This window comes from Prionailurus bengalensis, chromosome E2 (assembly GCF_016509475.1).
Source record: "Prionailurus bengalensis isolate Pbe53 chromosome E2, Fcat_Pben_1.1_paternal_pri, whole genome shotgun sequence".
Classification (NCBI taxonomy): domain Eukaryota; kingdom Metazoa; phylum Chordata; class Mammalia; order Carnivora; family Felidae; genus Prionailurus; species Prionailurus bengalensis.
The window spans coordinates 57,700,723-57,723,642 of record NC_057352.1 but is presented as its reverse complement, the minus strand read 5'-3'; the positions used below and the strand labels follow the sequence as shown (position 1 = coordinate 57,723,642).

The following is a 22,920-nucleotide window of genomic DNA, read 5'->3' as shown; positions in this document are numbered from 1 at the left end:
ACCGCCGCGCACGCGCAGTAAGGTGGGCCGGCACGTAGGGACGCCGGGGGCGGGCCCCGCAACGGCTCCGCCCCCGGCGCGGGCGCGTGTCACGTGGGGCGCGGCCCGCGGCAGCTGCGGCGGCGTTGAGCGGGGCGGCGGCGGCGGCGGCGGCGGCGGTGGCGGTGGTGACGGGGGCGGCGGCCTCGCGGCTCTGGCGGGACCGACTCGGAGACTGCGCCGCCTCTGCAGGTACCGCGTCCCCTCCCCCCGCTCCGCCCCCCGCGCCCGGCCCCGGGCCCCGAGCCCGCTTCGTCCCCCTCGGCCTGTCCCTCCCTGTGAGCCCCGCCACGCCCCCCGGGACCGGTGCCCCTCGGCGCCGTCGGCATCCCGGACCCTCGGACCCCTTCGTCTCTTCGTTCCCTACGACCCCCGCCTCGGCACCCTTCCTTCCAGACTCATTCCTTCAGCCCCGCGGCGCCCCTTCCCAACTCCCATCCCGGCGTTGCACCCCGGGGGACCCCCGTTCTGGGCCCGCCCCCTCCCCAGGGACCCGGAAGGTCTCGCGCCCCACCCACCCCAGCTCGGCCCCTCTGGCCCCAGACCCTAGCCCGGGGCTCCCCGCGAGGCTCCGAGAGTCACCCCTTTGTGCGCGCTCCTTTATTCTCATGCCTGAAGGACTTGGAGTGGGATTTGTTGTCCTCTTTGTTCTGAATTAGGAGTAATTGAGATTAAGGGAGCGCCTGAAGAAAGGCCACCGCCGCTTCCCCAAGCGCGGTGGTTTGCTCGGGTGTGCTGGGCGCCGCCAGGTGCCGGAGCGGAAGGGTCCTGGTCCCTGGTTCAGAGGAGCGTGCAGCCCAGCCACCCCAAGACCTGCAGCCCCCGCGGTGATGCCAGCCAGATTCCCGCCGGGGGGGGGGGGGTGTCTCCCAGTGGGGCGGCCAGCCAGGGCTCTGGATTTTGTTAGACCTTGATTCGAATTCCCGTGAGGTCCTGGGTATGTCACTTTAACCTCTCTCAGCCTCAGTTTCCCCATCTGTAAACTGGGCGGGGGGGGGGTGATGATAACTCTTCCTCCTAACGTTGCTGAGAAAACAGTGAGGTGTCAGGGCTAAAGTCCTTAGGGGACACTTCTGCTTTGAGCCAGCTCTTGGTTCTAATTCCCCGGCCACTACAGATAGCCCGTAGCTAACGTTGCACATCGAGTTATAGCTGCTAATAGCTAACATTTAGTGAGCACTTAAGTTCAGGCACTGTTCTAAGTGCTTTGTAAGTATGAGGTCCTTTAATTCTTGTGATCTCAGGCAGGAACTATTATGTCGGTGTTTACAGGTGATGTAAGGAAAGCCCAGAGGTGAAGTAATTTCACCTTCACCCAAGACACAGCTCTTAGGATCCGACTCCAGGAAGTCTATTTTCAGCGTCTGTGGTTTTAGTCACTACAGGAATATTCCAGTAGCGTGGTGTTCAACAAATCGGCATTTTTTTAGTGCATGTTAAAAATTGACATAAAATTCATATTACAGAAAATTCACCATTTAAGGTTTTAGCCATTTCAAAATGTTCTTCGTAGCGGCATATTCACTCTCTCCAGCCATCACCACTTTTTAATTCCAGAACATTCCCATCATCCCAGAAAAAAAAAAAAATCCTACCCCGTTAGCAGTCACTCCCCATTCCCACTGCCCCTGTGCCCTGGCAGCCCTGACCATCTACTTTCTGTCTCTGATTTGCCTTATCTGGACAGTTCCTGTGGATTGATTCGTATGATTTGTAGCCTTTGGTGTCTGGCTTCTTGTACCGAGCAGAGTGTTTTCAGGGTTTGAGTAGCAGGGTGCATTGTACTTCGTTCTTTTTATTGCGAATACCCCACCATGTGGATTGGCCACGTTTTGTTGATCCGTTCATCTGCTGATGGTTGTTTCCACGTTGTAGCAATTGTGAATAGCGCTGCTGGGAATATGCTGTACAAGCTTCTGTGTGAGTGTGAGTTGTCTGGGGTGTATGCCTAGGAGTGGGTGCCACTGTTGTTTTAATTCCTGTTGCACAAATGGAGACCCAAAACCCAGGACTGTTGGATCTTGGACGAGGACTCCCACGTTCTGCTCTTTCCACTGAGCTTCCCGTGAATTCAGGTTAGCCGTAGCCTCCGAATTGGCAAAGGAAGTAAGGAAATACCAAAAAGTCATGCTACGCCAATAATAACTTGGTCAAAGTGCTGACCCAGAGGTTGAGAAGCTTCTTACGTTTTTTTTTTTTTTTTCTCCTCAAGAGTGAAATCCGAGCTGTGAACACCAAGCAGTATTTGATCTATTTGTTACAGAGATATTGTATATGCAGCATCATGCTAGGTGCTGAGGAGGAATTTTAAAGATGGGTGTGATCCCAGCCTCACACCATCACCGAGCTGCAGGAGAATTAAAGACGTCAATCTGAAAAGCAAAGTGGCATGGAACGTTTGTGAAAATAATACGGGGAAATTTGTTTATGTCTCGGGGCCGACAGGGGTTTCTGAACTGGAGGATAACACAGCACAAACCATCCAGGAGGCAGATTGATAAATTTGGCTACATTGAAATCAAGACATTCAGTTCGTCAAAAGCACCGTAAAGAGACCAAACATCCGGAGAAGCGGTGTCTAGAATATAGAGTGAAAAGGAAGACAACACGGTAGAAGTAAGGGCAAAAGCCAGGAACAGGCGCTTCACAGATGAAGAGCCCCAAACAGCACAGAAGCCTCAAAGGATGCAGTCAAGCTTATTAGTAATCAGGAAACGTAAATTAAAACCATAGCTCCCGTTTCACAGCCGCCCTGTGGGCGGGAGCCGACGGTGCCAACCATTGGGGAGGGGCGCTCCCTGATGGGCGTGGGGATTGGCCAGATAGACCAAGCCGCTTGGGCAGTGCCTGGTTGAACGTGTGCGCGGGTGCCCTGTGGCCCCAGCAGCCTGACTCGGGCACACCCCTTCGAGGGACTCTTGGGCGCGTGCTCGGGGGATGCGCACGAGAATGCTCCCGGCAGCTCTCTTCGTAATTGTCAAGCCGAAAGCCCAACCCAAATGCACATCAGCGGTAGAATGGGTGTACGGGCCGTGGCGTGTCTGTGCTGTGTGTTTGTGTGGAGGGTGCAGCAGCGAAAAGTCTGACCTCCAGCTCCCGGGGTACGTGTGAGTCTCGAGAACAACGTTGAGTGAAAGCAGAAAGTCACCAAAGAATACACACGCTGTGATTCCTTCATATAAAGTTCAAAACCAGACAAAACTGAACACTCTCTTTCAGAATCCCTGCTGGGGTAAAAGTACAACTAGTTTATTTTATTATTTTTTTTTAAAGGGCAAGGGAATGGTGATGTCAGAATTCAGGAGAGTGGTTTCCCCCAGGGTGGCGGAAGGGGATATGATCAGGGAAGAAGTGGGGGGGCTTCTAAGACTGGTTTTACTTGTGAAGGAGGGTGACCGCGTGGCTGTCTTGTTATTCTCTGAACTATGCATAATGGGTTTTGAAACGTGTGTATTTTTCAGTTTTTCAAGCTATAGAAAGATTAGTTTTTTAGACCCATCTGCCCTCCGGAGGTCTGTGCTCTAGTTGGGGAACCAAGGGATGAAGGAAACGGTTAATGCAGGGTGGTGTGGTAAGGGCTATGTGGGCAAGACAGGAACTCGGGGCCGGGGCGGGGGGTGGGGGATGGCTTGGTACAGTGGCCTGGGAAGGGGAAGGAAGTGGCACGGGGCTCCCCTTCATCCCAGGCCTGGCGTGTCCTCGGTGTTGTCCGTGAGTGCTGGCATTGAACCGGGGACTTGAGCTGGTCTTGGGAGGACGGACCGGATTTGAGTGCAGAGAGCAAGACAGATACAGACTCTGTGAGAGAAGTAACATTCCTATGAAACGCGGTTAATGAAAATAAAGTCCACAGCCCTGGAGCTTTACAGAAAAGCTGGGCAGTGCCGGCTGTGGACGAGGAAGGGGGGGGGGACGGCCTCGCGTCTACCCCTCTCAGGGGAAGATCGTAGGAATCTCGGAGGCTCTTTTCCTGATCCTGCGTACACTAGAAGGTTGTGCTTTAAGGGACGTGCAGGATTTGCAACTTGTCTCTTTACTGTCCTCGAAACTAGACTTGATGGTCTATCTATCCTTCCTTCCATCTATCCATCCATCTTAATTTCCCATTGCTGCTGTAACAGATTACCGCAAACATAGTGGTTTAAAACAGTGCAGATTCATTCATGCTTCTGAGGTCAGAGGTCTGAAGTCCGTCTCACTGGGCTGACGTGAGGGTGTCAGCAGGGCTCTGTCACTCCTGGAGGCTCTGGGGAGAATCTGTTTCCTGCCTTTGGCAGGTGCTTGAGGTGCTGCCTTCTCGAGGTAACCCCTCTCCCCGTCGTCAAAGCCAGCGGCCTAGTGTCTTTAAATCCCGCTCGCTGTCTCCTTGACCTCCGCTTCTCAATCGCGTCTGCTCCGACTCTCACCTCCTGCCTCCCTCCTGTAAGGACACGCGTGAGCACAGTGGGCCCGCCCGGATCATCCGGGATCATCTCGCCTCGAGGTCCTTAACTTCATTCCATCCTCCAAGTCCTCTTTGCCACGTAAGGTGATGTATTCATGAGGCTTGAGGATCAGGATGTGGACATCTCCGAGGGTCGTTATTCAGCCCGCCACGCTGCCTTTGTTTGGTGGCGAGTTAGCCGTCTTTCCCCGTCATGCTTGCTTCATTGTCCGGGGAAACGTGGCCAGCCCGCCTGATGTTCCCCCGGGCCTCGTTCGTTTAGGTGACGTGGTGGTGGCGGTGTTGCAGCCAAGACTTCTCTCTCCGAGCTCTTCCTTCCCGGAGGTTTTTGTGGGAGGTTTGCCTGTCCTCTTCGCTGCTAAGTCACAGCAGCTTAACTCTGGGTCAGGAGGATGTTACTGGCCACAGCAGTGCTTTGAAGAGATGACTTTGCTCCGTGCAGGTTTTTTTTCTTTTTGAAGCAGGCTCCATGCCCAGAGTGGAGCCCAATGTGGGGCTTAAACTCACAACCCTAAATTCGAAACCTGAGCTGAGATCAAGAGTTAGATGCTTCACCGAGTGAACCACCCAGCCACCCTACTCTTTGCAATTTTGACCATAATTTTCCCATGATACTTTTATGTTTGCAATATTCCCTTTAGAGGTGTTTTTTTTTTTAACAAGGTTTGTTTTAGGACTTTTTTGGGGAGCAGTTTTAGGTTTAGAGTAAATGTGAGAGAAAGGTACAGTTATTGCCATATACTCCCTGCTCCCACCCACACAGAGACTGCCCCGTTGTTTTTTGGTGTGTGTGTGTGTGTGTGTGTGTGTGTGTGTGTGTGTGTGTGTGTATTTACTATTGAGAGAGAGAGAGAGAGAGAGACAGAGCATGAGGGGCAGAGAGGGGAGGGACGGAGACACAGGATCTGAAGCAGGCTCCAGGCTCTGAGCTGTCAGCACAGAGCCCGATGTGGGGGCTCGAACTGATGAACCACAAGATCATGACCTGAGCCAAAGTCAGATGCTTAACCGACTGAGCCCCCCAGGTTCCCCTTGAGACTGCCCCATTGTTAACATCACTCACCAGAATGGTACCTTTTTTTTTTTTAATGTTTATTTATTCATTTTTGAGAGAGACAGAGCACAAACAGGAGAAGGGCGGAGAGAGAGGGAGAGAGAATCCCAAGCAGGAACCGCCCTGTCAGCGCAGAGCCTCATGCGGGGCTGGAACTTATGAATCGTGAGATCATGTGCCGAGCTGAAATTGAGAGTTGGATGCTTAACTGACTGAGCCTCCCAGGTGCCAGCACCCTTTTTTTTTTCTTAAATCAAGGCTGAACCTACACTGAACATCATAATCGCCCAAAGTTCATAGATTACCTAAGAGACTTTTTATGTGTTTGATGAATTAGTCCTGGAACCGTTGCCTTGAAGAAGTAGAAAATGCCTTCCCGTTTGGGGGACAGTTCCGACTTTTCCTCACCTGTTTTTCTCCCATTTTGTTCACTGATGATTTAGTTTTCTGTAGAGGCCAGAAAACAAAGCTTCGTAACATTTTTTACAAGCAGACTGTGTAAAGCTGATCATTTGACCGTTATAGTGTTGCTTTCCAAATGGGTTTTTCCAAGTGTCAGGCTAATACCTACCTGCGGGAAAATTAACTAGTCACACCCTCAAAGCAAGTTAAATGCAGCTCAATATCATGCATATCTTGGTAGGCTTCTAGACTTAAATGTGTAATAAGCTCCTTTAAACCTGGGTTTCCATGAGGTTTCCTGGAAGCTAATGGCTTTGGGGGAAGTCTTAATTTCTTCCTTCATTAGAAAGACATTATTTTCCCTCATGTACTACTTACTGAAGGGTGGGGGAGGAGGTTGAGAAGAGGGTGTCAGGAACGTCTGATCTCCTGTTATTTTCCATTTATTGTCCATCCGGGTGTGAGCGAATGTGTAGAGACATGTGATGTGTCTGAGAAGCAGCGGGAGTCGGTCATAAAGCCGTGAGCTCTCAATTCAGCCTTGCCTGTCCCCATCTGGAAGGACCAGGGCTCAGGGCCCCACACCTCCTGCCTGCATCACCACAGCCGCCTCCCTCTGCTGCCAACCGCCTTTCACAACAAACCCCATCAGTCCCCCACTTTGCCATAAGGAGCTTAGTAAGTCCACACGCTTCTGTTTGGCACGAGGGCCTTTCACAATCCAGCCTTCCCTCCCCAGCCCCCTTTCCACCCCTTGGTGGACATCCTGTGCCGTAGGCCTGGAGAACTTGTCACCATTTCCTGGCAGACTGGACCTCTTGCAGTGCCGTGCCCTTGCCTCCTCCCCTCCGCCCAGGAGGGCCTTCTACCCTCTTCGACAGGGCCCTCGCCACATGGCACCGGATCGCTCTGTTTTATCTTTCGGTGAATCCCTTGTACGTAGGGGCGGCAGGGGCTTAACTGTGAAGGGTCGTCAGTGTTTGACACTTAGGTGATCATTGCTGTTTGAGTAGTTGGGTTTCCTGGTAGACTTGCCTACAGACCAGTGACTATGCGTGTTTAGACTTTTGGGAGGTATTGTTTATTCTCAAAGAAATTGGTATTTGAATTTGTCGGTCTTCTGTGAGTTTGGTGGGTGTGAGTTAGCTCTCTCCATGTTGAGCCGCATCTGGAGAACGATGACATTGCACTTCTGTCCCTCAAGGCTGTAGACCAGGCCTAGAACGTGTCAGCCCTCTGATTCTCTGTGATTAAAAAAAAAAAAATGTAGCAAAGACAGCGCACGTTTAAGGTCTTTGCCTGTGGTGGAACTGTGATGTGAAATTCCGTCACGGTAGCCGCGTGATAGGACGGCGGAGGGGAGTCTGATGGTAGAGCCGGGAAGCCAGACCGTGCCGGGTCCGAGGCCCTGGAAGCTGGTGCTGCCACTTCGCCTCTGGAGTTGCTGCGTCTTTCTGCTGCCCCTGAGCAGGAGGTCCTTGGTGGGTTTTGCACACGGAGTGTCTCTGCAGGGGGTCGGGGAAGTTTGCGTGGTGGTCCCCTCCCGCGCGGGGGCACAAGAAAGCGTGGAGGCTGAGAGGTGAGCTGGAGACCGGGTAGTGCGGCTTAATGTAGCAGCCGGCTGCTGAGCTCCTGCTGTGGGCCACGGCTGTGGAAGGTGCTGGAAGAACAGAGAGGAATAAGGTTTGCTCTCAGCCCTGGAGGAATTCAGCCTGCAAGGGGGTCTTCAAAAACAAAATGGTTTGGGACCATGTCCAGGGCGCAAGGAGGGGAAAGGTGTCGCAGAGGTGGCTTTGCTCTGCTCGTTCTTGAAGCCTGCTCCGCTCCCAGGCCAGAAGGGGCAGCTCCACATGCCGCAGGCCACTTCTTCCCGCCACCTCCGCCACGGCCACACAGGTGCCGCGTGCCTGGGCGCAGGTGGGCAGCCTGAGTCTCCAGAAATGTGGACTAGAGGGGCCGGGCCCGCACAGGTGACGTGGAGGAAGGTGGATTGTGGGGAGGGGACAGTTGGGGGCCCCAGGAAGGCCAGGCGGACACCACGGAGACAGGATGGCCAGTCCCCTCACCCTCCCGGACCCGCCTGCTCCCGGGCTGTGTCCTGAGCTCCCGGCGTGTCTGCAGAGTGCCGTGTTTCCCGGCTCGCAGAGCTGGTTTATGTCCGCTTTGCAAAATGTTCCTTAGGACACAAGGTCCGGGGGAGGCGGGGACGTCCCAGCAGGGCGTCTCCGCGGACAGGTGGGTGTCTGCCGTCCTCCGGGGTGAGGGAGTGCTTTGCTGCCTGCACTGGGACTCATGGCTGAGGAATTCACGTCTTTTCTTACTTTTTAAACACCTTGATCTTAGGTTTATATAAGGTTTTCCCAGCTGAGCTGTGAGGGCAGAAGGAAGCACTTTATTTCACGTTAGTTTTTGTTCACAGGTCGGCCTTAAGGGGGCAGAGCGGAATATTCCTGAAGAGCCAGAGCTGGCAGCTGGGAGGTGAGAGGACACCAAGGTAGGTAATGGCCTCGGCAGAAAGTTGTGAGTCTCCTTTGTGGTCAGACACCTGTAGCTAGAGCTTTTCTTTACAAATGTTCAAATTCTTGGAAGAAATTGTGTCTGAGTTTGAGGCAGGAGGACGTCCCCTTTACACGGTTTCCCATTAGTACGAGGCCGTTCGATGAGTCACACTTGCCCTTCTCCTCTCTAGCTGGAACCTCCTACGTGCCCTCCGTGCAGTTAGTTCCGCCCAACTCTTGCTTTGCTGATAACCCCCTAGATCTTGAACCATAAGATTTAAATTTTCACATTGTTTTAGTATCTTACATGTACACCCACCTATATTGGGAGGAGAGATGTAGTATTCTAAGAATCTGGATTTTTTTGTTGTAGTTTTGTTATTCCTAATTTTATTGCATTTTGATGGAAAAGTAGTAGTATATACAAGTCTTATTTTTTGCGTTTGTTTTCCTCGTGGTTTAGCATTTGGTTACTTAGGAAAGAAGGCACTTGTACACTGTTGAAAAATCATGCCAGGAACTTCCACAGATGACGGTGTAACGTGGTATCTCGTCTTTACGTTCTTGGAAGAAATGACTGGTTGGGTCGCTTGGTTAGAATCGTGCACTCTTGAGCGGTCGCAGCCATCGTGGGCACCTTGGTAGCACATCAGGTCAGGGGCGTGTCCCGTCAGCCACCTGCCTCAGCCGGGACTGGGCTGTGTAGTGAGATGCTGAGCAGGGACCCTGGGAGAGAGTGACACGACACTCCCTCGGCTCTAGCGTCTGGAACCTCGGAGGGGCATTCGTGGGCAGCGGGGGAAGAGTGGACATACTTGGGACCGACGGTCCCGACGCTGAACGCATTTCGGAGGATTTGGAAGTCACTCCAGAGGCTTGTGGCCTTCTGTGTGGCAGATTGATCGGGACAGGAAGGACCTCTTGCGGCCAAACTTTGTTGCTCTCGATACTTCCTATTTTAGGAAATCTCGGCCCGGGTAGTTCATGAAGAAAAATTACCCCAAAGGAGCGTTTAGTTGTTCTCACGTTATGAAGTATTTGGTTTGTGTAGTTAATGAAACTTACAGTGTTTCCTCTTCACGGTCGATTTTGGCATTCTTGTCGAAGGAGGTACGTTTCTGTGAACAGAACTCCGGTATATGGCTTTACCAGTAGGAGATGAGATGGGCCAACTTCAGCATTTTCTGTGTTATTTGGGGAAAACATTCCTTTAAGGCCAGAGCAGCTTCATTAGTGATCTGGTGGCTGTGCATGGCTCACTGCTTGAGAGACCATCCGTGTGGTGGGGCCTTTGGGAACCCCACTGCCCAATCGTCTCCTCAGTTTTCTCTCCTATTTCTTTGTGACTTTGTTGGTTTGTAGTTCTGATTACACATTCACATCTGTATCAGTTTATATGTATTCAACACGTACCTATCTGTATTCAGCAGGCTTTGTGTTATTCTGTGTGCCTTTTATCACAGTATGCTGTCACTCCTATAATGTGTGCTGTTGCCGTGGCTAATTGGTTTTCTCCTGCGTAGCTCGTTTTCACTCTGCAGAACTTGATTGAGCTCAAATTACATTGCAGTGGAGTGGGAGGGAATTCGCTCGTTCCTCCTTAAGCTTATGCCTATTTTTGATGCTTTTTTGGGGGGATTTTCTTAGTTTCAGGAATCTTTTTTTTTTTTTTCCTATTTTAATGGGCCTTCTAAAGAGGGCCCATTCCCAGAAATGTTCAGTATATTTTGGATTAAAGTCATTTGTCTTTTATGTAATAAATGCTGTGTCCTTGTGTTTGTGCGTATGAGTTCCTGTTAATTTAGTTGCAGTCTCTTGTGATCTCTTTGATATCTTGTCCGTTGCAGACAGCACACGGTTGGATCTGGCGTCAGCGGTCCCCAAGCCTGGTCTAGGACCAAGTTCATCAGCCTTGGTAGTGCCTGACTTTTGTCTGTCTTGGCAGGGTCATTTCTCATCACGGGCACAGACAGACCAGTTCATATGGCATTTAGAATTGTTCTTTAGGGGCGCCTGGGTAGCACTGTCGCCCTGACAGAGCTCAGAGCTCTGACTTCAGCTCAGGCCACGATCTCACGGTTCGTGAGTTTGAGCCCCACGTCTGGCTCTGTGCTGACAGCTCGGAGCCTGGAGCCTGCTTCGGATTCTGTGTCTTCCTCTCTCTCCGCCCCTTCCTCACTCATGCTCTGTCTCTCTCTCTCAAAAGGAAACATTAAAAAAATTAAAGAAAGAAAGAACGAAAGAATTGTTTTGTTAAATGGCCTTCTCTTTTCTTGGGTACAATTAATGAACTCCTCTGTGAATCCGTAGCGTGTGTCATGGTACCTGGAACATAGTAAGGGCTTTGTAAATGCTTGCTGCGTGGGTACTTACAAGAGTGAGTTGTGTTGGACTCTTGTTCGGCCGTAGGGAGCAGGGCAAAGGTATTGGTGCCCCGGTGACCTCAGTAAGACAGAGGCGTCCTGCTCTGTTGTCACTTAAGAAAGCCAGTTCTGGGGCGCCTGGTGGCTCAGTTGGTTAAGTGTCTGGCTTCGGCTCACGTCGTGACCTCAAGCCCCACGTCGGGTTCTGTGCTGACAGCTGTGCTTTGGATTCTGTGTTTCCCTTTCTCTGCCCCTCTCCCACTCGTGCTCTGTTCCTCTCTCAAAAATAAATGTTAAAAAAGAAATCTAAAAAACAAAAAAGAAAACCAGTTCCTCGGGTGTGGGGAGCACCTGTTTGATAAAAATATATGTTTTGTATATTATTTATTCACAATATCATTTATGTGAACGTGTATTACAGCTCAGTTTTGTCTCAAATGGATTGTAAGCTCTTTTTGGCCAAGGCAGTGTCTTAATACTGCCTCTGTTTCTTCTACTCTGTCTCGGCGTGGGTGGTGGGCCTCTGCACTGGCTCGATTTGAAGAAAGCAGGGAAGTAAACACACCTCTCAGCTGTTACATGAATTAAAAGTCTGTCTGTCACTGTGCTGGGCGAGGAGCTTTTTTAGGGCGCAGAGCATATTGTGTTTATCTCTGTATCCACAACATGTAGCACAGTGCCTGAATTTTTGTAGGAATTTGATAGCTCTTGGTAGTTATGTTGACTAATCTCTTTAGAAGAAAAGGACTTTATGAGCTGCAGATGTTAATGAGATTATAAATGGATTGGATCCATGGGTTACATGCGTTTGAGACATTACTGTTAGTTGAATGCATAATTGTCAAGCTCTCATGTCCTTAGATGTCTGTCTTCATTCAGACTCTGTGTGTTCCTTTAACTTAACTAAGCAAAGCACGCCTCTCTCCCTCCCCTCCCCCCTTCCCCCCCTCCCCCGCAGGCTGCCATGGCTGCCGTTGACAGCTTCTACCTCTTGTATCGGGAGATCGCCAGGTCCTGCAATTGCTACATGGAAGCTCTGGCCTTGGTTGGAGCCTGGTATACAGCCCGAAAAAGCATCACCGTCGTCTGTGACTTTTACAGCCTGATCAGACTGCATTTCATCCCACGCCTGGTGAGCAGAGCAGATCTGATCAAGCAGTACGGAAGATGGGCAGTCGTGAGTGGTAAGAAACGTTCTAATGGTAACAGTATAAGCTTTTCTGTTTGTGTTTTAAGTCGGATGCCTTGCTCGAGGAGTTACTGAATTCTGTGGGAAGTTTTCACGGGAACGTAGTTCCGTTGTGATCACGTTCACATTTTCTTACTGCCCTCCTCGCGGAAGGATTGTCCTGTGACGTCTGCCTCTCCTTCTGCTCTCCTGTGCCCGGTCCTGCCCCAGCCCACCTTCCTACCTCTTGCTTTTCCTTTGGCCCTGTTCTGAAATTGTCCTTAGAAACTGTCACCACTTTCAGAAATGCTTCCCTTAAGTTAAATTTCGTTTTCATTTATCAGTTTCCCAGGAAAGTACCTCCCAGCACTCGTTCAAGCCAGATATAAGCTTGAAAACCATTCTCTGCCGTGTTTCACAGTCAGCTTGGCGGACGTGAAATCGCCCTTCTGGGGTTTATTTCCAGTGTGAACCCTTCTCTGCTTAACCCCGGAAATGGGGTATTTAAGGTTCCCTGTGAAGGTTGCACCCGAGACGATCGTGCTCACGTGCTGTGACTTGGGTTGCAGGTGCCACGGACGGGATCGGGAGAGCCTATGCAGAAGAGCTAGCAAGCCGTGGTCTCAACATCATCCTGATTAGTCGCAACCAAGACAAGTTGCAGATGCTGGCTAAGGACATCGCTGACACCTACAATGTGGAGACCGATATCATAGTGGCGGACTTCAGCAGCGGCCGGGAGATCTACGACCCGATTCGAGAAGCCTTGAAAGACAGAGACATCGGCATCTTGGTGAATAACGTGGGCGTGTTTTATCCCTACCCCCAGTATTTTACTCAGGTCTCCGAGGACAAACTCTGGGATATCATAAATGTAAACATTGCCGCGGCCAGTTTGATGGTCCACATAGTGTTACCGGGAATGGTGGAGAGAAAGAAGGGCGCTGTTGTCACCATCTCTTCTGGCTCCTGCTGCAAGCCTACTCCCCAGCTGGCTGCGTTTTCTGCTTCTAAGGTAATGTCTTCCCGATTGGAAAATGGCATCAGAAGGCAGTAGGACCTTTATTACGTGGTTTGGTCCGGTTTGCTGAGCTCTTTGTCGGCAGCTCGCGTTGACTGTATTTTTTTCCTGAAATGGTAATAAGAAGCCTTTTTTCTCTCCTGAATTTTCTTCCACCTTCCCCCCGAATGAAGTCTTGACCCCTGCTCCGTTTTAACAGGCTTATTTAGACCACTTCAGCAGAGCACTGCAGTACGAGTATGCTTCTAAAGGAATCTTCGTTCAGAGTCTAATCCCGTTCTACGTGGCTACCAACATGACCGCACCCGGCAGCTTTCTGCACAAGTGCCCGTGGTTGGTGCCTTCGCCCAAAGTATACGCACACCATGCTGTTTCTACCCTTGGCATTTCGAAAAGGACCACAGGCTACTGGTCCCATTCTATCCAGGTAACAGTATGCGCTCGGCTCTTGTAATTAGGTTAATGCATCCTGAACCTTTCTAGATGATACATGGCAATCTGATTGAGGCCTACCGCGGAAACGTGAGAATTGCAAATTCTGATTCTTAAACCTGACACTCTTAGTGGTTCTGGTTAAGTCACTAAATTCCCTTTTGTGAAGTTACTATTTTATCAAGAACATCGAATAGTTTCATCTGTGTGATCCCTAAGAGATGAGATACGCTGCTTTCATATAGGGAGATGGTAGCAGTGTAAAAATACTAAGTATTTACGTGGGGATTTCAAAGTCAAACAGATTCTAGTAATGATTGAGAGGGTGCCTCTAAATCGGCAGTGTAGCCCACGAACGCGAAACCAAGGTCGGTCTGTATCTCACAGAACCATCGAGCCAGCTAATGCCCCGGTGTATTCTGGAACTCATTTGTTCGAGAAGCACAGACTCTACCGTTGAGTTTCCTGTTCAGGCGTGACAGAGGTGTGGGTCTTTGGTAGTTGAAGGAGTAAGTTGGATATTTGAAAATTTGGTTCCAAGTATTCGGCAGAGAGCTCGTGATTTGTTAGAGCAGATTGTGGCGGAATTGGTAGGCGCGCCCTAGTTTAGAATGGTTGCTCTTTGATACGTAGTTTCTTGGTTGCCAAGCAGATATTTTTGAGACTGTGCGTAAAGATCGTTGAATTTGTCATCACCAAATTCTTAGGTAAGTAAATCAACAATTTTTACTTTTATCAAAAGATTCGGCGAAAATTTTCTTGAATAAAAAGGAGTTTTACTTACGTGGTTGTTTCCAGGCCCTTCATTCCTGGAGAAAAGCAGAGAAAGGCAAAACAGTAGTTTTCGAGGCCAGCGAACGTTGAAGTTATGTGAAAAATGAAGACCTATCAAGGACGGGATGGGGCTTAGCCGTGGCAGATGTTTTGGCTGCATTTATTTTTTTATTTTTGAGACAGAGAGAGACAGAGCATGAACGGGGGAGGGGCAGAGAGAGAGGGAGACAGAATCGGAAACAGGCTCCAGGCTCTGAGCCATCAGCCCAGAGCCCGACGCGGGGCTCGAACTCACGGACCGCGAGATCGTGACCTGGCTGAAGTCGGACGCTTAACCGACTGCGCCACCCAGGCGCCCCTTGGCTGCATTTATAAAGCACCCACATTTTAATGATAATTAGTTCACGTTGATGAACTCTTCTTGAGAATGTATATTTTTCTGCCCAGGAAATCTGTTAATTCCTAGAGTAGCTTTTTGTACAGAGCTGTTAAAACTTTACATGTTTGTCTGTTTTCGTTTCTATCTTACTCAAATTATTCTCAGCATTATCACTTTTTTCTTCTTTTTAAAATTCTTTTATTTTTTTTTGAGAGAAAGGGAGAGCACGAGTGAGCCTGCAAACGTGAGCAGGGAGGGGCAGGGGTAGAGGGAATCTTAAGCAGACTCCGTGCTCAGTGCAAAGCCTGACGTCGGGCTCAGTCTCATGACAGAGAGATCATGACCTGAGCCAAAATCAGGAGTCGGACACTTATCCAGCTAAGCCACCCAGGTGCCCCACTTTTTTTGTTTTCAATTTTACAACAAAGGTTTGATCGTTAATCACCGTTTTGTCCATAGTCGGATTCTCGGATAGCTTTAGACGCTGTGATTTTTCTTTCTAATCATCATCTCTTCTGAATACGGTTTTCTCGGGCCGCAAAGATCAAATTTTGTTAAGATTTCCTTCCTCTGGCAATTTTTAGTGCTTGAGGAATTGACTGGGTGAAGTTGGATGTGCCCCACGTACCAACCGTATGAAACGTTACCTGTGCTGTTTGTCTCGGTTAGTTTTCCACATTTCGAATGGAGCAAGAGTAGATACACCGTGTTGGGTTTAGAATCTTGGAAATCCTTGATGACGTCGAGGGAAGGCAGTTTCGGGATCTTTCTGAGAGCCGTGGGTTGCCGTGAGCGGTGGGGAGAGACACGGAAAACGCACGCGCCACAGATGCGGCGGCAGGTGGATTGGGCCCGAGGAGGGGGGTGTATTTGTCAGTCCGTTTATGGCAGCAGAGATGTGGCTGTTCGTGAGTGCTGGGGGGAAGGGCTGTGTGGAGAAGAGTGGCCTACAGATGGGAGAGAAGGCGTGGTGCCGGAAGCGAGGGCAGGACCGAGAGCGCAGTGGAGGAGAGGTGACGTGGGACTGGGGACAGTGAGGAAGGCGAGGAGGCCATGGAGGCGAGGAGGGGCTGCTGTCTGGTGGCTCCTGTGAGGGACTCGGAGAGTGAGGAGGTATGGGGTGGGGGGGGTGGGGGGGTGCTGCGTGCGGGTGAGTGACCCTTGTGGGACCCGCTCCCGGGACAGCCTCTGGAGTCATGTCACCACCCTTTACTGAGAATGCAGTGTATTCAGCGATGGCTGCTAAGTGTATAAAAAAGGCTCTTTCTGATGCGCTTGCACAGAGGTCGGGAGCGGTGGGGGGAGTATCCTCACTCCTTCCCTGGGCCCCAGCCCTTGCGGGTGTCCGCAGAACACCGTCCGACACAGAAGCCGCGTTCGCTCGCGGCCGCACCTTTTCTGCGTTCTTGCCGTCCATGGAGTTGAACGATTGCCTCTTCCCTGCGTTACACTGGTTGTCTTAATGATTTGCGAGCAAAAAAATAGAAAAAAAAAACGATTTGGACTTAAAACAGCTAGAAAGGAGTCCGGTGCCTTTCCTTTAATTGCTAACTAGTGTTCAGCGTTGATTCGGGAGCACTTCTCATTCGCAGAAGCGGCACCAGGCGGTATTGTCCGCTTCGGAGCACAGAGCGAGGCCGACGGAAAAGCTGATAGCTTTCTGTCTGTGGGTCTTGACGTGAAGGCCAGAGACACTCTGGTATGTGTTAGGCTGGAAAAGCCATTAACTCGACAAGTTGACCAGAAAGGGTCTTGCTTAGGGGCCCGGGGGCTGTGCTCCTGGTGGTCCGCTGACCGAGCCACGGGGACCGGCAGGCGGGGTGGGGCATCTGGGCTCTCTCTGCTCGGAATTTCTCTCCACGGTGGGTGTATTTGTTCACGCGTGCCTGGCTATTGGAAAAAGAAGACGTGGCGTTTAGAGGAGAGGGGAGCTGGGGGGCGGTGAGGAGTCCCTGGAATTGCATCTCGAGACGTGGTGAGGGGCCAGGGGAGGCAGGCCGGCAGCCGTGTCAGAGGTCGCGGCCCCCCTTGCCCAGCCCAAGTTCCTGTGCCGGTTGCCGGCCGGGAAGGGGACTGCGCACCGCACGGCCTCGGTGCTGCTGTGTTTCTTCCTTTGGAATAACTCTGGCGCGAGGATCCAGCCCAGGTTCTTTGGGCTCTTTTCCACCTTGGCTCTTCCCAGTTCTTACCCAGGCCCCACCCGCGCCGGTCTCTGAGGAACACGGCATCGGCGTTTTCATTGCTGATGCAGATTTGCAACCAGCCGAACATGCCCATTTGCTATTGAGTTTCTCCTCCGGCTCCGGGTCCCCACGTCTTACTGAACAGCAGTCCCTGCGGGGACTACACTGCGTCCGGATCGGTTACTGTTGGCTTTTGTCCCAGGAGAAAAGCAGCTCCTTTCCTTGACCTAGACAGTGGGTCAGGGTCTGAACATGCACAGAGCCTTCCAGAGCCCGAGACCCAACCCTCCCTTCCCTCCTTCCCCGCCCCCCCAGACACACTCACACTCACTCCCCTTGTAAACAAGTAGATGGGTTGCCCCTTTAGTTTCTAATCTGTCAGTACACAGGGGATGAAGTTCTTTCCTCTTCCCGTAGCTCTTTCCACCAAGGTCTTTCCACGCTGCTTCCCAGGGTGCTAGGACCCCGCTCGGATAAGTTGGAGATGGTGTGCCCGTGACGTCTCCACATGCAGCACGTCAGGACGGTGGCACAGTGCATCCCGATGCTGGTCCCCTTGCGGTAGACAGTGGTCAGGGGTGGAAATTAAAAACGAAGATTCTTGGGGCGCCTGGGTGGCGCAGTCGGTTAAGCGTCCGACTTCAGCCAGGTCACGATCTCCCGGTCCCTGAGTTCGGGCCCCACGTCGGGCTCTGGGCTGACGGCTCGGAGCCTGGAGACTGTTTCCGATTCTGTGTCTCCCTCTCTCTCTGCCCCTCCCCCATTCATGCTCTGTCTCTCTCTGTCCCAAAAATAAATAAAAAACGTTGAAAAAAAAAAACAAAAACAAAAAACGAAGATTCTTAGGTGTTCATCCCTCCTTCACTGGATACATACTGCAAAAACGCATCGTAGTCCACCCTTACCAGAGGGGGCCTGAAGCCAGAGATGGTGCCGAGCCCTGTAGAGACGATGTCTTTTCCTGTATGTCCGTACTTACGATAAAATTTAATTGATAAATTAGGCATAGTAAGAGATTCACAACAATAGTGATGAAATAGAACAGTTATGACAACACTGTAATAAAAGTCACGTGACCCTGGTGTCTCTCTCTGTCTCTCAAAATACCTTACTGTCCTGCACTTGCCCTTCTCGTGATGACGTACGAATGCGGTCTCTCCGAAAATACCTTGCTGTTCGGTTCGCAGCCTTCTTGTTGTTGTTGTGTGCCTCTGTGATGAGAGGGAGTGAGGTGAGTGACGTAGCATTAGGCTGCTGTTAACAGGGTGAAAAGTCAGGAGATCGTCTGCTTCTGGACCACACTTGACATTGACCTTGACCGTGGATAACTGAAACCATGGAAAGCAGACCCGGGACGGCAGGGGCACTGCTGTACTTGGAAGAGGGGCTCCACTTCTGGAGTCTGCCCCAGGCTCCTGTGTGTTTGAGTGCGTCCCTACTCCCAGCGTCCTCTTGGACTTCCTGGAGCTGACTTCCTGGATCTCCTTGGATTTAGAACCTTTTGCTTTAGAGCAGCAGCTCCTGGGAGGAGGATCCAGGTATTTCCCCCCCAAAATCCTGCTTTGCAAAGAGGTCCAGAGAGACCTTAGTTGCGTCCCCAGAAAGTTTCCCATGGCTCCTGGCCAGATGCTGGGCTCCTGTCTGTGAGGCGGGGGGCTGGTGCTTCTCTGGAACCTGCAGTGGACATCCGTGGCTCCACGACTGTCATCCCACAGGTCATGATACTGGGCCCCCCTCCTGTTCATTGTGGCCTCCCCACAGTTGTACAGGTACCCCGGGTCTGGGGTGACCTCTGTTATTTTAGTTCTGTTCAAGGCTAGAATTTTAGCACTTGCCAGCCGTCTGCTCCTCTCTCTGTCTTCCTTTTCCTTTTCTTTTCCCTTCTTCAGGGGCCAAGTGTCCTGTGCTCTACCAGCCGAGCCAGCCAGGCCTCCCATTCATCTCCTTCCCTACCATACTAGTAGAACTTCCGCTCAGCGCAGTCCTGGACGAACTTGTCGGCGTAGCGCGGGGTTTTTGTCCACCTTGGCACGGGTGGCATTCGGCGTTGGGTAATCCCTTGTTGTGGGGCTGTCCTGGGCATCCCTGGCCTCTACCCACTTGATGCCAGTAGCACCGGCACCCCAGTTGTGACAACCAGGAACGTTTCTGGACATCGCGTTATATCCCCTTGGGTGGCAAAATGGCGGGGGTGGGAGTCCCCGGGACAGAGCGGCATCGGTAGGATTCTTCCCCGGGGTGCCCAGGCCGTCGCCCTCACAGCTCAGGTCTGTCCCACGGTCCCGGTGTTTTTGACTCAGTTCTCCTGTTGCATTTCGCCCCATCCTGCCCCTCAAACCTTTTCCCACACAGTACTAGTCACCGATGCATTTATCTGTTTCAACTGCCTTTCGTTCCTGTAGTGGTCGTGTCCTTCTCAACCAAATGACCACCCTATTCATCTCGTGTTAAGTAAAGATGGGCTCGTACTCCTTCCTGCATGTACGTCTGTCCAGCCTCATTGGCGGGGGTCGGGGGGGTGGCGGGTGGTGAGTGTACTTGCATTCCCACGGAGTCTAGCACAGGTTCGTGTACAAAGCTAGGCGTTTGGTACGAGAGCACCTAAGGGCTTTTTCTTTTTTTCGTATTTAATTTGATTGGTGGTATTTGTTGCATTAAGTCATATACTGACATCGAAGTGTCTGTGCTTTGCATTCTAACCTTCTAACCTTTTTCTCTTTTATTTTTAGTTCCTTTTTGCACAGTATATGCCTGAATGGCTCTGGGTGTGGGGAGCAAATGTTCTCAATCGCTCTTTGCGTAAGGAGGCCTTATCCTGCAAAGCGTGAAGCCGCGTGAAGGTTGGGAACTTTTGCCAGCTCGCGGGAGCCTGCAGTATTCTGACGTTTGGAAGAACACATTTACCTTCTGTGTTTTCTTTTATTACTGAGTATTTAGCATACTGTTGACTCATCGTCTGCAAAGCGTTGTAATACTTTCAGAGAATGCTGTGGAGAAACCTCAAGGGCCACATCACACGGATGGTACGGAAGTAAACAATGACTGAGGCACGAGAACTCGGGGGCACCTAAATTTTGATGCTTTTTTTTTCCCTCTAAGCTGTCCAAAAGCCATGCGATTTACGTTGTTCTATGAGCTGCAGCAATCTCGATAGTGAAATATAATACGACTTGTCAGCTCTTGTCGTTTCGAATGTTTTTTTTTTTTTTAAGGGAAATTATTTCAGTAGATGAATTATAGTATTGATTTTCAAATGTTCATCAGGAAAGACTCTTGAAAGGTGTGATTTTGTAAGATTGCTGGTGTAATTAGCAGTAGAACCCTGTATCATATTGTATAGCTCTGTTTGTGTGTGAAAATGCTACACTTCAGGCGGCATTTCACTAGAGGCCATGTGCGTATGTGTGTCGTGTACATCCAGACAACTTTATTTATGGTTAAGTTACTTTGGAAAATACGTCTTGTTAAGATGGCCTAACGTGGAACCTTATGGGGTATTATAATTCTAGATTACTCCTCTTCATACTAAATAAGCCCACCCAATTTTGTGCTATAGGTTTGCCGTGTATAATATCATACATTCTGTTGTTGCTTTTTTTTTTTTTTAATCTGTGAAATGAATTCATTACTAGATTTGGACCTATAACGGTTGACCCTCCGTCATCTCTTGATTTATAATTGCTGTGGATAAGTAGTGATTTCTCAGCCTCTGCCCCATCTTATAACTGAAGTTTCGCCCTTTAGAGCTTATATCTGGTTTTCATATCCTTTTCCATGTAATATTCTCTTATAGTGGCATCATTGGAGTAAACGTCAAGTACTTGTGGCATTGTTGTTAAAACATGGACAAATTATGTGTGTGATAATGATGTATGTATTAGAAGCTTGTTCTTGGTTCGTGTAATGAGTTTACACGTTATAGTGAACTCTCTCACTGATGTGAAGATCGTTAGGCACAACCCCCCACGATAGGAGTTGGCGCTGAAACCTACCGTGAAATAAATGTTTTTGGCTCGGATCTTACAAAGCCAGACGTTTCTGAGGACCGCTCTCTAGTGCTTTGGCAACCGTAGATCGCCATGTGGACGTGACGGTACGTGCCAGTTAAGAATTGAGGGTCTGTGATTGTGACGCTGATGCAGAAACTAGTAAGTGGGTTGAAATCAGGACTTCTACGGAATTGTTTTCGCCTGAGATGGTACTCCATTATGAGTCAGGCCAGAGCACGCTTCGGTGTCTTACCCACGATTTCGCCAGTGCTGTTGCCTCAGTATTTCCAGATCTGACACGGACTCAGAAGATCAGTGATGGAGTTCAGAAGCTCTTCCACTGACAGACCAGGCCTTCGTTACACAAAAGGAAGACCTTCACGCGTGAAAACTTAATAGCGGGATCACGCGGCACTGAGCACGTTGAGGGAGTTAGCGTGGATGCCTTCGTCACAGTTGGCATTTTCCCTACCCAGCAGTTAACATACGGTCATTAAGACTAGAACAGAGTTTGCTTTCATGCCACATTGACCTGAAGTTTTCATTGACATGTAGTAAGAAGCAGCAGCTTGATGTAAAAACACCCCGTTTATATCTGAGCTGTTATGTGGTGAGGTATTGAGTCGCCGTTATGTGATGAGAACAAGTAAATCATGTCCGTGATGTTGTAAAATTCTCTACTTGGCAGGACGTTTGTAAGAAAGCTGCTGCAAAGCTTGTGAAAGATCAGAATGAAGAATGTTCCTTAGGTTTCTTCTTTGATAAAATACGTTTTCCCAGAGCTCGTTTGAGAATCAGAATTGGGCCCACTGTGGATGGGATTTCTTAGGAAGAATGTGGGAACTTAAGAACCTTTGAAATAATCTGTGAACTGAAAATTTAACAATAAAAACTGTTGCTTCTCCTTCCATTGGAAGAGGTTTTGCTCTCAGTAATTGTATTTGGAATGAAAGATTTTTCCCCCATAGGAACAATTCCCTTAAAATTACCGAAAAATAATGGAGTCTGTGAACACCTGTGGTAGTAATTCATTAAAAGCTGCTAATTCAGCAAGAAAACGGGCCATAACCACGTGTCTGTTAAGTCTTTCAAGATGAGTAAGTTGATGTTTTGCTCTCATTCTCCTGATAGGTTGAGTAGATGGAGCTAGGTTTTGATCATTGACTTTGGCGACATGGAGATCACTACTGGTTTTGCCCCGAGCCATTTTGTCTGGATGAAAGATAGATTGTAGTGGGTTCAAGAAGGAGCGGAAAGAAAAAGGGAGACAGCAAGGAGAGACAGTTCTGTTTTCTTTGTTTTTTTGAATGTTTTTAATCTTTATTTATTTTTGAGAGAGAGAGAGTGCAAGCGGGGGAGGAACAGAGAGAGAGGGAGACACAGAATCCGAAGTGGGCTCCAGGCTCTGAGCTGTCAGCACAGAGCTGGATGGGGCGGGGGGGGGGGGGGGTGTGTTTCGAATTCATGAACCGTGAGATCATGACCTGAGCCAAAGTCGGACACCCAACCAACTGAGCCACCCAGGCACCCCAGGAGAGACAGTTCTTTTGAGGAGTCTTGTTCTGTTTTAATCTCAGTTACTTAAAATCTTGTCAAATTTGGGAACCAGAGGGTTAGGTGGTATCCTCAATCTTGATATCGTGGGCCCTCCTAAACCAATTCCAGTCTGTCTGTGTCTCTGTCTCAGGACTGGCTTGGCTGTTACTCTTTAAAATAGCATTTAGTCTGAATAAAGATTTACCTTCCCATGGAATTTGCAAATTCGTTATCATATACGTAAAACATGAAGTTATTTTAGAACCTCGAGTGGTGGGAAATGGCTAGACGAGGAGCCTAGGGCTCTCATCCTTTCTTAGTAGATTTCTAAAACACCTGTCTTGTGCCCCGGCCCCCTTCAGTTTGTAGGGTTCTCGAAGCGGGCAGCATTGTCCTCTTGCCTGCTTTGGGGCTTGACCATCACATGACAAGGATGTTTTCAGTTCACTAGCCTACCCCTAGTTGGGTCGTGTGTTCCGTGGCACAGTGACTTAGAGGCCTGTTAAAAAAGAACCTTGGCTGAGACAAATTCACCCCACGGTAGAGCACTGAAGTTCTTTGTTTCAAGTTTATTTAATTCGAGAGGGTGCAAATGCATGGGTGGGGGGAGGGGCAGAGAGGGAGAGAGAATCCCAAGC

General features: G+C 50.0%; 1 protein-coding gene across 1 annotated transcript; it reads left to right on the top strand.

The window, feature by feature from the left end:
- Positions 1-68: 68 nt before the first annotated feature.
- HSDL1 (hydroxysteroid dehydrogenase like 1) lies at positions 69-21,662 on the top strand. Its single transcript, XM_043599782.1, has 6 exons — positions 69-231; positions 8,359-8,433; positions 11,759-11,984; positions 12,538-12,983; positions 13,189-13,416; positions 19,487-21,662. The coding sequence occupies exons 3-6, from the start codon at positions 11,765-11,767 to the stop codon at positions 19,583-19,585; spliced, it is 993 nt and encodes a 330-aa protein (XP_043455717.1). The 5' UTR covers positions 69-231; positions 8,359-8,433; positions 11,759-11,764; the 3' UTR covers positions 19,586-21,662.
- Positions 21,663-22,920: the final 1,258 nt, after the last annotated feature.

What these genes read in the sequence shown, in the direction of transcription:
- HSDL1 (XM_043599782.1), top strand. Translation starts at nt 11,765, where the DNA reads ATGGCTGCCGTTGACAGCTTCTACCTCTTGTATCGGGAGATCGCCAGG. An exon ending in AAGATGGGCAGTCGTGAGTG is followed by an intron (nt 11,985 to 12,537) that starts GTAAGAAACGTT and finishes CTTGGGTTGCAG; the next exon opens with GTGCCACGGACGGGATCGGG. An exon ending in CTGCGTTTTCTGCTTCTAAG is followed by an intron (nt 12,984 to 13,188) that starts GTAATGTCTTCC and finishes CCGTTTTAACAG; the next exon opens with GCTTATTTAGACCACTTCAG.